Source organism: Diplotaxodon limnothrissa, linkage group LG23 (assembly GCF_057381915.1).
Source record: "Diplotaxodon limnothrissa isolate DT_005_m linkage group LG23, D_limnothrissa_male_GT1.1, whole genome shotgun sequence".
NCBI lineage: Eukaryota > Metazoa > Chordata > Actinopteri > Cichliformes > Cichlidae > Diplotaxodon > Diplotaxodon limnothrissa.
In genome coordinates this window covers 21,676,622-21,691,215 of record NC_140617.1, presented here as the reverse complement: position 1 = coordinate 21,691,215, position 14,594 = coordinate 21,676,622, and the positions used below count along the sequence as shown (strand labels likewise).

The 14,594-nt window shown below is 40.4% G+C and overlaps 1 protein-coding gene across 1 annotated transcript; it reads right to left on the bottom strand.

Moving 5' to 3' along the window:
- Nucleotides 1–1,877: 1,877 nt before the first annotated feature.
- LOC146607996 (inhibin beta B chain) lies at nucleotides 1,878–12,810 on the bottom strand. The gene is made up of 3 exons (XM_085347587.1): nucleotides 12,799–12,810; nucleotides 8,067–8,469; nucleotides 1,878–2,653 (listed from the first exon to the last, which is right to left on the bottom strand). Exons 2-3 carry the CDS (start codon nucleotides 8,464–8,466, stop codon nucleotides 1,878–1,880), a joined length of 1,176 nt encoding a protein of 391 aa, XP_085203713.1. The 5' UTR covers nucleotides 8,467–8,469; nucleotides 12,799–12,810.
- Between the last annotated feature and the right edge of the window lie 1,784 nt (nucleotides 12,811–14,594).

Here is a 14,594-nt window from a genome sequence, read left to right as displayed (position 1 = left end):
TTTGATAAGGAAGGGGTCAAACCTTCCATTTCAAGGAGAAGCTGCAGGAAAGTGAAGGAAATATCTTGCTTGTGAGGTCATTCCTGATATGCTGAAAAGGAATATTTGTTTGACTGGCACCTTAATGAGCAGGTTGGTTCGTCAACTAAAAGGATTTTCTTTTACTTCAGTGATACAAAGACCAAGAAGAAAGGGTCGAAGTTTTCACCCTAACAGGAATATCTTGAATAGGTCTCAAAACAAACTAACGTGGAATTTCTGAAACTTCGGATGGTAAATCAAAGCTCATAGTTACTGACCCTCTGATCTACAGATTTCTCTGGGGGCAATAGTTTGAGGGAACATTCCTGAGTGCAAAAGTAAGATAGTCTCCTTAAAGATGGGTTTATTACTTTCAGTAGTACAGATTTTAAGAAGGGAGCATAGAAGCTTGGTTGACTGAGCCAAAACCTCTGGGAAAACCAAATATTATATCATAGAATTTGTGGAACTTTAGTTGGTAAATGGGTGCTCATTATATATTGACTGGATGAGCTATTGCCCTACTCTCAGATACAAATATTTTTATTGGAGCAAAATGTGACACATACTTTGATGAGAAATTAAGGTGGATTCCTGAAAGATGGGGTTTATTACTTTTAACGGTACATATTCCCCAAAAGAAGGGTAGAATTTGGTTGAGCTGCTAGTTTATGATGTACAGATTCTACTGGTGATGAAGATTTCAACTACAGGATGTATTTTTTAAGTTCAGAGGTACAAAACCCAAAAAGAAAGGGAAGGCGTTTGATTGACTCATCCAAAGTCTTTAGAAGAGGTCAAAAATTAAGTTTGCATAAACTTATGACACTTTGAGTGTTACTTAAGTGCTAATTAAGTATAAACATTAATTGGACAAGCTACTAACCCATTTCTTTTTTATCTACAGATTCTACTGGGTAAAACAATTTTCAAATCAAAATGTTTGATCAGCACTAAAGTTAATGGAAAACTGTGAAGAAATGCATATCAGAAACATGGCCTCTAAGCAGATATTCCATTGAATTTCAGTTGTGACATCTCACAAAGTTCTACCTGTATTTTGGATAATTATTGAATGGTTTTGGAGTAATAAAAACCTTGTTTACTGGGGTTTGCTGGAATATAGAATATGTTTCCATTCATTTCAAAAATCTGTTTCTGGAATTTGCAGGTCTTATTATGGAACAAACTTTGTTAAGGCCAGAAGTGCTGTACGATCCAAGCCAGAAGTGCTGTATGTTGGTGTAGCTTGAGTGGTGTGAAGACATTTTCAGTGTTTGTCCAAAGTACTCTTGAAAGAGGCATAGCAGAATCACCCCCCAACCTTCATTGTTACTCATGTAAAGCTCCTTTTACCTCCTCTGGAGACAGCATTTTAACATTCAAGGTTGGGTTTATGTTCTACTCATGAAGAGTTTCAAGTGGCGCCTATACTAACAACTTGAGTGATAGCAGAAAATTACATCAGATGATGCTGCTTTGTAAAGGCTAGTAGGTTAAGTAAGTCTTACACAATTTAACAAACCAGATCCTCATTATCTTAGAGATAATTAATGAAGAACTTCAGATATTGATTGTTTTCCAAGTGGATTTTTAAAGATTTGGAAGAGAACTCTTCATTTCTGTCTGCAGGAGACTAAGTCTTCAAACTCATATTATGAATATATCAACAAACATAAATATATATACAAGTTTTTGTGCAGGCATATATGAGGGTGTGTAGATATGTGTGGATGAGGTTGTGCGTGCACATGTTTTCTCCGTCGTCCATAAATATTTTAATATTTAATTTTTTTGTAATATTGTGAATCTGTTTAGTTCTTCAGTTCCACTTTAAGTAAACAGGAAAAACATACTCAAGCACAGCCACACTCGTCCACGATCATGTTTGGAACGTCACGCTTGACGATGTTGTATTCGTCGTCAAAGTAGAGCATGGACATGGTACTGAGCTTTGTGGGGATGCAGCAGGAATTCATGGAGCCCGGACTCATCCCCCGCAAGCGGTACTGGTTCACCACTGCTGTGTGAAAGGATGAAGCTGAACCGGGGACACCGGCCATGTAAGCCGGACAATTCCCCTCACAGTAGTTCCCGTAGTAGCCTGACGGTGCAATGATCCAGTCGCTCCAACCGATGAGTCGGAAGTCTATGTAGAACTGCTGCCGGCAGCACAGGTTGCTGCTGCCATCACACTCCAGTCCTCGCTTCCGGATCCGGTGTTTGCTGTCAGCCTGCCTCGCCTGTACCACCAGGAAAGGTCGGTGGGACTCATCATGGACATTGAGCAAAATGGGCAAGACACCCTCTGCCTCGCAGCCCTCACAGCGGATATCCAGGTTCTGTCGCCTGTCACCTTTCTCGAACACCAACCGGACAGCATCAGTCAGCATAAAGGTGTGCCAGCCACTGCGTTTTAGCTCCACTCGTTTTTCCACCAGGTTCCATTTGCTGCCAAGGCCGGGCTCCTGGTAGTACACCTTCACCGTAACCTTACGCCTGGCACGCACCTCCAAAGGTGCCGGCAGCACCTTAAAGTAGAGCCATAGGGTGGCTTGCGTCACATACAGGTTCTGGTTTCCCTCGCTGGAGATCAGGAAAAACAGGCTGGACTGGGATGTCACCATATCATCTAAGGAGCAAAAACACATCAGAGGTATTAACAATGATGTCAAGTAACTGTTCAGAATACGCCATCTGGAAAGACCACTGACGATTGAAAGTAAAGGGCAGTGACAACCAGCTCATGGGTAAATGTTTATATTAAGATATAACTCTTTCTCCCCATAAAGGCAACATCTGATGACCTCCCTTGTACCCTTAATGATCAGTTTTGACACTTCAGTATATATCAATAAAGAAGCACGAGAACAGGTTCTGGGTTTTTCCAAGATTAGCCCTAGTAAGCTGTATAGGCAGATAACTTCTGATAAACTTCTGAAGCAGTCCTGAAGATGACAGAAGCTGCTCATTTCAGAAAAGAGAAACAAGTGACTGGAAAGATCTAGATATAGAAAGGAGAGGGATAAGTTAGTTTGGCACCTAAAAACGCACCTCACAAAAGCAAAGGCTGAAAATAAAATCATATGTTACTAATTTAGAAAATAAAATCATACAAAGCCTGACTGTCCTTACAATGAGGCCTGACAGAGCAATACAGGTCTATGAAGCCTCAGGAGACACAAGAAAGACTATCTCCATGGCGTTAGCTTTTTCTCAGAGACTGTGCAGACACTGCACATGGACACAGGTTTAAGGACTATTAGCTCTTTTGAAGAACTGTGACTGAAAAATACAAATCCTCAAATCCCCTCAAACCCAATGATACCTCTAGACAGATTAATACCACCATGTTGGTCTTAGAAGTATTCCAAGTACTTAAACTACAACAAAATGCCAGGATTGTTTGGCCTGGGCTGCTTTGTATGGATTGCAATCCATCTCATTTATTTCTCTTGTGGGATTTATTCTGCAAGCAAGTTTGCCCATTAACGAAGGATAAAGTTTTGATCTGGAGCAGAGACATGTAAATATCCTTTAAGTACTCTTGAGTAATTGATGGTGGAGTGAAACAGTACTCCACACTCTCATGACTAGAAGAAACGGTCTAATCAATCTACTGCGTTTTACATTTTGGGGTCATTTATCTTGAGATGCTTCTGGAGCTTTCAGTGGCTGTTTCAAACCTAGACTTCAGTGAATGAACCTCGAGAGCTTTAACCATAAAAAAAAAAGGAGAAGACCAACCAAATACCATGAAAGCTTCCCTGAACTGGATACAAGGCTTGTGAGTACACAAAACATAAATCTGAAACAGTGTGAAAGACGTTCTAACTCTACAAGCTTCGCCTCATCCATCTTGAGACAAGGACATCTCTGAGTCAGCAACTTGGCTGTTACATCAAACACTGCCCGCAGATTAGACCGCTGCTGTCACCATAAAAATCAAGGATGATAAAGTAAAGTTTCTACAAAAGGATAACAAAGGTTAAGTTGAGCTCCAGGCGCAGATTTCACAGGTGGTTTATGTTCGTCTGTCACCACATATTCTATCAAGATGCTAAAACCCTCGGCTTGTTCACTTATTCTAAACTGTAGAGATCAAAGCGACAGCTAAAATGCCTGTGATGCAGATATAAACAAGCACTCAGTGGCAGGAGGGGTCTGAACGGGCTGGCGTTGGTTTGGGGATGAGATCTACAAGCATTGTTAGATGAGCCAGCTGCGTTGTCTTTGATGGGACCAAGGAAGTCGTGGATTCTTCTGGACAAGATAAACCCAGAGATTAAAGGACTCTGGTATCAATACCAAGCTCGGCTTGATGGTAAATGCTTTGAAAGTGTCCAAACAGGCTTATTTTAATAAACTGCTCATCATGCGCTGGAAAAGAAAGACAGCAACTGGCTCGGTGTTACATCTGGCACATATTTATCATTTATTTATCTTACTTTCTCCGTGGTCAGAGCCACAAATGTTTAGTCAGGATTAAGAGACAGATGAATAAAGCATGCTGTGATGTGGCAGTGGCCCAACTGTGCAAATTTGCAAAAAGAATTTCTAATGCAGTAACTAAAACTTCAAGCTAAAATAAGCCGACGTGACGGCATGTAACCACTTTCATTTGAATTCACTTATCTGCTGTTTTCCTGTCAAACATTTGCTGACACTGGACATTTTCTGAATGGTCTTTCATTTGAAATCTGTGGCTACAAGAAATGCTGACCCGCTTGTGGTTATGAGATCAGTGGCGCCAAAATGAAAAGAGGAAGATAAGCAAATCCTATTCTTGCCGTCAAAGTGGTCAAACAACAGAGATCTGTTAAAACTCAGTTACTTCTCCTTTTTTTAAAACAATGAATGACCCTTTGTGATTTATTATATAATAATACTAAAAGATCCAGATCCTGACGTAGAAATTTTGAGCTTGTGCTTTTTCTGGAAACTCGTGTGTTTCAGCAACATGAAGTTTGCATCCTGTGCTTTAACAAATTACACTAAATAAGATGTTGAACGTTGATTACAAAATGTTTTACTCTAAATATGTAAAAATGGGCAAAAATGAACCATCCAGTACAGCAATTTTATTCATGTTTGAGGGGGAAAACTGTCAAATAAACACTATTTTACACATTGCTATTTTATGGAGATCATTTGATATGATCAAAAGGTCCTCATAATGTACTGAAATGACCATCAGGCAAGACTTTTTGGTGCTAAATGTGTCAGAATTGAATTGAGTAGATGGGAAGGTAACATCTTGTATTTTGTAGCATGTGGTTAGAAATGCAACTCTATGTCTGCCACCAGCCTGAGGACTAGAACCGGCCCACAGACCATCTAAATCTACCAACAATGTCCTGAAAACAACCCATGAAAAACCAACCACAGACAGCATTGTGCCAAACAATCTTAAAGCAAATGACCGCAGAGACTCTAAACTGCCATTTACTTCAGTTTAGTTCAAACCAAATCGCAGCAGCAGTCCCTTTAAGGCACTTTATATTGTAAGGTAAAGGCTCTACAGTATTGTAGAGAAACCCCAGCAATGTGACGACCCACAGAGAAGAAACACTTGGTGACAGTGGGAAGAAAAAAACTCCCCTTTTACGGGGTTTCCAGGCTCAGGGAGGGGCAGCCGTCTGCCACAACCAGGTGGAGGTGAGGGGAGGAAAAAAGGACTTGATTCCAGTTCAGCCTGTTTTATCACTAACCTGTTCAGTCACGCATTTCATCCAAATGGCAATATGTGAGATAATTTAAATGCTCATGCAGCATTTTGGAGAATGTTTTTGTTAGCGTTATTTGCTTGTGCAGTGAACAACTGTTTGGTCTTTTGCTTTACTAAGTCAATATGAGCTTCTAGAGTCGCCCACCCCTCGTCTAGTTGGATGTTAAGAGGTTAGCAGTGACTAGGTTGCAAGAGTAGGGGCTGAGTTTGTTTTTTATTTTATACACATGCAGAAGAAAAACTTTAAAATATTCATAAAGTAGAAGATGTTGAACTTCAAACAAAGTCTTTTGGTGTTTTTCTGTTAAAAGCTTTTTTTATTTGGGTGAATGTTAACCTTTACCCCAGTGACCTGGTGGATATAAAGAGGTGCAAATCTGTACTACAAAGTTGCCCTGAGATCCAACCGTCAAGCTTAAGAGGTACATTGGTGCACCTACAGGGGCAGCTACTGATTTTTACAGGACCCTTTGTTTCTGGGAGTGACCCAGATGTCACTAGTGAGCTTATAAATACAGCAGCAAGTGAAGGCATCGCCACTAATGGAGCTCACACTCACAGAAAGTTAGCCTGAAAGTCAGAACCCAAACTGTGTGTCACTGTGACGCAGCAGCTAACAAACCAACACCATGCTCCCTGTGTTTTTAGAGGCTGCAGTTAGATCACACACACACACACACGGAATGAGTTTTAATGGGGTGCCAGGCTGCAGGATTCAGCCCGTCAATCTGCATTCAGGCTGCACGACAACCAGCACAAAAGCTCTGACCTTATACTGAGAAGACTGATTCAACACAGGCCTGCTGTGTCACACACACACACACATAAACACACAGTATCCTGGATGCAGACACATGTGCATGCAGGCACTCACAGAAAAGCTGGACAAAAGCTCAAATCCTCCAAAACAGGCAGGGATAAATGACACTCAAACACATGATATAATCAATACACACACATGCACACACATGCACACAAACACAGAGACACTCTGAGTGGTGATTTGTTGATGTAGAAAGCAGATGTTTTGGAGAAGCGACGGCGAGCGTGCTGAGAGACACACGTGGGCGAAGCAGGTGGTGTCGTTGATCATTTTCAGCCCTGCTCCTTTCAAATAAAGCAAAACTGTTCCTGTGGGCCTTGACGCCGTGCCATGTCCCCACTGGCAGCCGCTCAGCGCCGCTCAACGCCAGCCAACTGGCAAGTGGGTGATGCCGAGGTGGAAGGTCTGCAACACAGCGGCCACAGAGAGAAACATCTGAGAGCATAAAAGCCTCTCAGCGGGGAGTGAAACCTCCGCCGACACCGAGCAGAGTTTACACTGGTTTATTTTTTACAGGGAAGTGAACACAGCACTCACATTTGGATTGTCCCCACTTTCTGTCACTCACATGAATGCAACAGCCACCAAACTCCATTCAAAATGTGCCTGATTTGTAATGTATCTGCCCAAAGAATCACAAAACTTTACTTAAAGTGTGCAGAAAATGCATGAAATGAGTTTTTAGATCTGGCAAAACCAGCATTTCTTTTGGTTTACTTTGAGACTGTCTACAGTGGAAACAGCCAACATGTGATGACAGCTTAACTGGGGTCAAAAACAGTCCCAAACTATCCCCAGGGGTTGATTCTAGAAAGAAATCAAGCTTCTCGATTCACAGAACAACTTCAGGTAGCAGCTACAGCTACAGCTGGCCCCTCTGCTTTTATTTTGGCGGGGTTTTCAGGTCCTAGCACCAACATCTGTTCAACATCAGCATGTTCTCTGGGTTGTTTCTCACTCAGTCAGTATATAAAGACACACGCACACTTTAAACACACACACAGAGCAGCAGAGTTGGAGGAAGTTCAGTGTGTGTGTGTGTCTCCTGATCCTTTCTGCATACATCAAATATCAGCTCACATCCTGAATTTTAGGAGAACAAGTGTCCTGCCTGCTTTATACAAACCTGCAGCCATAAAGATTTATCAAAATCTATTTTTTAAAGGTTTTTAAAACTTAGTGCTTTTTGTTGATAAATTTCTGCTGTTTTCACACCTGCATACTTTTAAAAAGTCCATAAAGACTTAGTTTTTATAGGGAAATGTTTTAGTTTTAGGGTTATCTTTTAAAAAAAAAAAAAAAGACTTTCACCTTGAACTTATTTTCTGCATAGAAACAAAAGCACAGATCCACCTCGGAGAGAAAAATCAATGTGTTCTCTTTTTTCATACCTAAATAAAACAGGTGATCTGATTGGTTTTAATTAGTTTCAATAAAAATTTAAAAAAGAAACGACTTTATGATGAGAACAGTGAGGCGTGAGTGACTCCTCACCTTTCTCCGCGAAGCTGATGATCTCCGAGCTCTCCTCCAGCACCTCGTTGCTCATCGGATGCCCGTCCAGGTTGGGGATCTCCACCCTCCCGTCCTCTCGCAGCTTCCCGGCGTGCAGCTTCCGCAGGGCTGTCACCATGGCCGCCTTGGGGACCGGGTGCGTGATGTTGGGCCTCTCCCGCATCTGCAGCCTGCTTAAGATGTGCCTCTTCACCGCCTCTAAGAAGTCCCCGTCGAGCCGCCCGGACTCCGGCTCCTCCGGCAGAGCGCCGCCGCCGCAGGACGCGCAGGTGTCCCGGGACGCCGTGCGCGCCTCCGCCTCAGTACCGGGCGCAGCGGTGCAGCGGATGGAGAGGACGCAAGCCACGAGGAGTGCCAGTCTGAGAAGACAGCTACTCATTTTCTGTCTGAGGAGGAGCAGAAAAAACTTTTCTCCCTCTTTTTTTTGTCACAGTTCAGATCATAAAGTTCAAACACGGAGACTGAAACGCGCTCCTTAAGCGCAGAGCAGCCTCCGCGCGTAACGGCAGCCCGCACGGCTCTGATCACTGGGAGGTGTGTGCGCAGGAGACCTTTCTATCACATCGCTACCAGCAGCCTGTCAGCAGTGCGGAGCTCAGTTCTCGATAATCCGTTTGTTTGGTGCAGTTTTTTTGTTTGTTTGTTTGTTTGTTTTTTTGGAGCTTCACCCGAAAAGCATCACGGTAATCAGCATCGGCCCCGCAGGAGGTTCCACGTATTCCACAGAGAGCGGAGAAGACGCGCAGAGTCCTCCACGAGCATCTTCAAAGTTCAGTCTGTGAGCATCACCATCATCATCATCCTCACTGTCTACAAGCAGCCCTGCTCGTGACTCCCGCTGTGCTGCTGCTGCCGGAGTGCCGACGCGCAATTAAGAAGATTAAAAGGAAGAGGAGGAAGATGAGAGGGAGGCGTGCCTGTGAGCGCACCGAGCAGCGTTTCCATTCTGCCGTGTGAGCTTGCAGTCTCCCAAAACTTCTTATATACAGGAGAGGGGGTTGGGATGGGGGATAGTGTGGGCGGGGCTAGCGAGGAGTCAGAGAAGCGCCAGGGGTGCTCACTGCTGAAAAACTCCCTGTGGGGAAATTAGCCCTAAAGGGAGGCAGACTCTAAAAACCCGAGCTGTTTACAGGTTTACACCACCCCTCTGCCCTCCTCCGCCCACAGAAAACCACAGGACTCCTCTGTTGCTGAAGTAATCTGATTACCCAAAACAGCTGTGGGAAGGGCTGAATTGTGCAGAATTCTGAAGAAATGTGCTCTACACATGCCAAAAACTAAAAAAAAAAAAGCAGCTGAAATTTATGCTGCTCACTTTATTTGATGTAAATGTAACAAAAATGTAAATGATGTATAATAAACTTATTGCACCTTACAAAAGGTGAGTTACAGTAAATTTGCTTAATGAGGAGATATCACATCAAGTTACAGTAGAGCAAAAAAAATCTCAGCTACACTCAGTTTTATGTTTATAAACATCGATTATTTCTATTCTATTTTAGAACATTTTTAATATTTACATTATGTGTTTAAAAAATCTGTATTTTGTCACCTTCACGTGGCCCATACAGCACAGTGAGGGCTGCTTCAGTGACCCATACACCGCACATTTGTAGGAACATGTTTTTATTACACTGAATGGGACTGCAGGAGGATTGGTGTCCTTATTATATCTAAATCTTTACACAGCCACACTTCTAAAAGTCCAAACACAATATACCTGAAATAAATTAAGGTTATAATGTTGCACATTGGTGGTCTTTGCCATTTCTCAAGTATTTAAAACTGTGTATGCAGATAAAAAGTACATATAAATTAATAAGAAAGTGAACTTCAGGAACTGGAGATCAAAATGAATTAAGTTAAATGCCCTAATTTAATTAAAGAAGGGACCATGTTAGTAAATAAGTAGTTATTTGGATTAAATAGTCAAAACTTTTATTTTCTTTGTACTTCGTTTCAGTCGCCATGTGTCACTTTCTCTCTTTTTGAGTGATTTATTTTCAATGATCATCACAAATTGTATTTGATCTGCTTGAGTTCATCTAATTTATTTACTACTTTAAACATAAATGTTCAAGTTGATTATTTAGCTGGATTTCTTAAAAATTATCTATTTACTTGGAGAATTTTCTCGTTATTGATTACCACCTCTTGAGTACTTTAAATGGTAAATGGCCTGTATTTGTATAGCACTTTCCCTATGGACCCCAAAGCGCTTTACACATTCAGTCATCCACCCATTCACACACACATGGTGATGGCAAGCTACGTTGTAGCCACAGCAACCCTGGGGCGCACTGACAGAGGCGAGGCTGCCAGACGCTGGCGCCACCGGGCCCTCTGACCACCACCAGTAGGCAACAGGTGAAGTGTGTTGCCCAAGGACACAACGACTGAGACTGTCCAAGCCAGTTACAAGGCGAACTCCCAACTCTTGAGCCACGATCGCCATTGTAATCAAATGTTATTTATTGCATGTAGTCATATTATTTCAGTTCTGAAAACATTCCACTGCTAAATTTAGAGATAAAACACAACTTTTTTTTCATGCTCATGTAGAGTTTCGATGTACAGTACGACTGATTGAGTAAAAGCTGCAATATTTATTCTGTAATGTAAAAAAAAAGGAAATACTCAAAATGAAAGTGTTTACATGTAAAATACTTGTTGTGTGGACAGTAAGAACATTCAGTGGACTTCGGTGTTACCCTTTTCTCTCTTCTAATACCACTTGTAACGCTTTTGTTTATTTGTCTATGTATCCTGTATCCTGCAGTGCTTCAGCTCACGTGGACTTTTAAGACGTCACATCACAGAAGATTCCGCTAAAACACGACTACAGTTTGGTTTAATCATCCAGGAGCACACTTTAAAATAAATAAAACAGGGAAAACACTTTAACTTTGGGGAGGGTGTTTGCAGTCTGATGAGTACAAGGAAGAGGAAAAACAAGGAAAAATCACATAAAACATCAAGACCCAGCAAAACATAAAGTCTGGATTAAACTGTAATCTTAATAAGAGTGGCAGAAGCCTGTGTTTAATACTCTCATACTAACTTTTAAAGTTTTTCTGGTGCATAAAAGGAAATTTATAGTCTTTGCTTTTGTTTTATATCCTTTAAGATCCTTAAATCTGGCTTTTTCCAAAGGACGTTTGTTATAAGCTGAACTTGAATCAATGCTCAGCCTTCAGAAAGACAACATAACACAGATATGTATATGGTAATCAGTTTATATAACATTACCTTACAACTGGATAGAAAAATGTGACCCAAAGTATGGAAATACCACCATTTCAGTTGTACCATATGTTGTAGCTATAATATAAAGCCTGGATTACCTTTTAATGTACATCAAAGCTTTTCTTTACAGCCTTTGTCCTGTAGAAACTTATTAAACGTTAATGGTCCATAAAAGTGATTTTGTAGACACTTTGTTGTTTTGTGTCCTTTAGCTTCTTTAAAACGGTTGATTTTCAAGTTGAGTCAGTGACCAGCAGGCAAAAAACAACATAGATGGAAAAATGTTGACTTACCCTGATATTTCCTCTCAGCTGTATAGAAAAAGGCTGGTTTTATTCTTCATGTGTTATTGTTTCAAACTAAGATGTGACCACATACTTTTGGAAATTCAAACAAATGTTGCCACATGTATTAAAATAAACACCTGGGGTTATTGCAAGTGGATAAACTTTGACGTAAACGCCCTGAAGCACCATGGGAGCTCAAACCACAGCGTTACATTTTCAGCCAAGCTCATTTCGATAAGCCCTAAAAGAACATTCAAATAATCGGAGAGCCTCGCTCTTTGTAGTCAAATGGAACATGATCCGCAACAGCTCGTCCTAATGACACGGCAGGAAGTCCGGACAACAACATTTGTTAGTAAAACTGAGAACCAAATGAGCTCGTCACACCCCTTTACAGCCAGCACTAGCGAGATAGGCAGAGAGGCTGGGCTCAGTGACCTTTGACCTTTCAGCTGGTGATTATCACAAGGCAAAACAACCTGAAGAGCAGACACAATCTGCTTTTCCCTTTTTATCCTCACAGTTAATGACCACATGAATCATAATTTCTAATTAATACGAACTCTTAAATGTATTCTATTTTATATATCCTAAATATGATAAAATAAAAGGTTAAAAACAGGTTTTACTTAACTTTGGAGCTCCATATAGCACCAGTTCAATAAAGGTTGGCACTTTAGTCATTGATCTCCGCTCCTCCTTGTCATGCGTGAGGAAAGTAATGAAATGGCGCCATCTTTGTTCCAAACACTGAAACTACATCATGTATAAAATCTTTCAATAATTCTATAGTTTTGCACCCCAAGAAAATGTTCATGCTTTCCAGGTAAGTAAATGTATGATTTTGAAATTTTGCAGCAGAAACCTAAAAATTGGGATCTATCCAAGTGAAAAGGGGACAAAAGTTAAACAGTTAACATAAAATTGATGAGGCTGTGAAGGAAATTATTCTCTTTGTTCACAGACTGATTGAAAATTTGCTCCACTGAAAGTCAAAGATCTCCTCATTGTGCTTTTGGTTCTTCTAAAGTCGCCAAACTTACCAGACTTTAGACTGAAGCCCAGTTTGACATGTGAAAATCAAACATTGGCCAAACCTCAGATCATCACACAGGAGAAAATCTAGCTGTTTCCTTTGTTTTCATTTTGCTTTTCTAATTGTTTGTCTGCAGCTTTACTTTCCAAACGGAGTCTAACTCAGCTGTTACTGTCTGAAGATGGAGCACCCTGGACAGGTCTCCAAGCTAATCCAAGAAACAAAGAAATTTTTTAGAGAAAAAATGTGTTTCAATAATCCTTCCAAAGTACTTTGTCCTACAGAGTCTCATAAGAATTAAACCAACCGCATTCTGCTTTGGTCCTGAAGATTGATGGGTGATCATTTGGCTCAGCCTATAAAACTGCATCTGATCCTATAAGTTCATGCTGCAGCATTAAATCATATAAAAGTTTTAAAGAGGTGACTTTTAAAACGTTATATTCCTGTTGGTTTTATTTTGTAACATATTGTTAGAATTAAGATTTACATTTTTTTTGGCCTCATAGTGTAGTGATTCAGTGCCGGGAGGAGACATAAATCCGCTGGAAGGGGCTGAAACAGGAAGACCATCCGACATAAAACCTATTTCGGCCCTTGTGAATCAGGGAGCAGCTGAAAGTAGCTTTCTACTTACAATAATTGATCATTGCAGTACCTTCACAGTCCAGCAGAGGGTCATGGCACACACTAGGAGAAATTCAGAAACTGAACTTTTTTTTACTTTAAACCGGGATCACTGATTTTAAATCTGTGTTCCTGTTTTGCTGTTTTTCCTCTGCAGAAGACGTCTGATGGTATCATAAGCATAAACTAAAATCCTGAAGCAAAGCAGGCCACAGTCCTCTTAGTTTACAGAATAGTCAGAATTGTTAGTCCTGTCTGGGCTGCTCATTGTTCTTCTTTTTTTGGTTTAGAAACAAACTCAACACTGCTGTAAAGACCTTCACATCAGTTTGCCTGGGGGTGTTGGGAGACTGATATTTAAGAACCGATTCATTCTTTCCCTTTTTTTTTTTTTTTTGAAAAATATAAAATATAAAGTCATCAGAGGTGAAGGGAACTGAAAGAAAGCAGCTTCTTTTCATGAGTTATGGACATCATGGTCCCAAAAGAAAAAAGTGTGAGGTTATCCAGCTTCATAATTACTAGATTATTTTTATTTATTTATTTATTTATTTTTCTATTTTTAAAATTATTCTAATTTCATCATTTGTTCCCCTCCTGTATGGATCACAGTTACTTCACTGCAGTGATCTAAGAAGGGAACAAAACAGTCATCATATTTATTTGCCTTTTTAAATTTCTGTTTCCCATCTATTCAAGTTCAAAGGTCACAAATTTTAGTCAGCTGTATGTAGAACAAAATTAATGAAATTTAAAGAAAAAATAAAGATAAAAATGTAAAGTAGCTCAAATGCAAAGACGTAAATCACAAAAAAAGACTGAAAAAAGTTAAATATGATATATGACATTTAAGTAATAACAAACACAAAAACTAAATAATAAAAGGATCTAAAGCAGATTTATGGAAGAGCTTTAATTTAATTCCCATATTTAGCGCTTCAAAATTTGTATGTAAAAATAAATCAGAGTAAAACACCTATATATATATATAGTAGTAAATAAAGTGAAGTGTCAAAGTGGCCTATAAAAATATTACTGAATGAATATTTGTTTTCTTTCAGTAACAATAAAGACAGGGAATTCCGTGACGTCACATCCTGTAGAGGACAAGACGGTAAAGGTAAAGGTAGGAGGTGTCACTCTGTGTCTGTTTCCGGGTTTCTCTGCTAGAAATAACAGGGCCAGACATTTTGTGGACTTTATTTAAATCGTATAACCTTCAAAGATGCTTAATAACATGTGTTGGTGTTTGTTTAGCGGGTAAAGTGGTACATCAGTCGCCCTGGTAACATTTGCGCGTGCGCTGAGCGG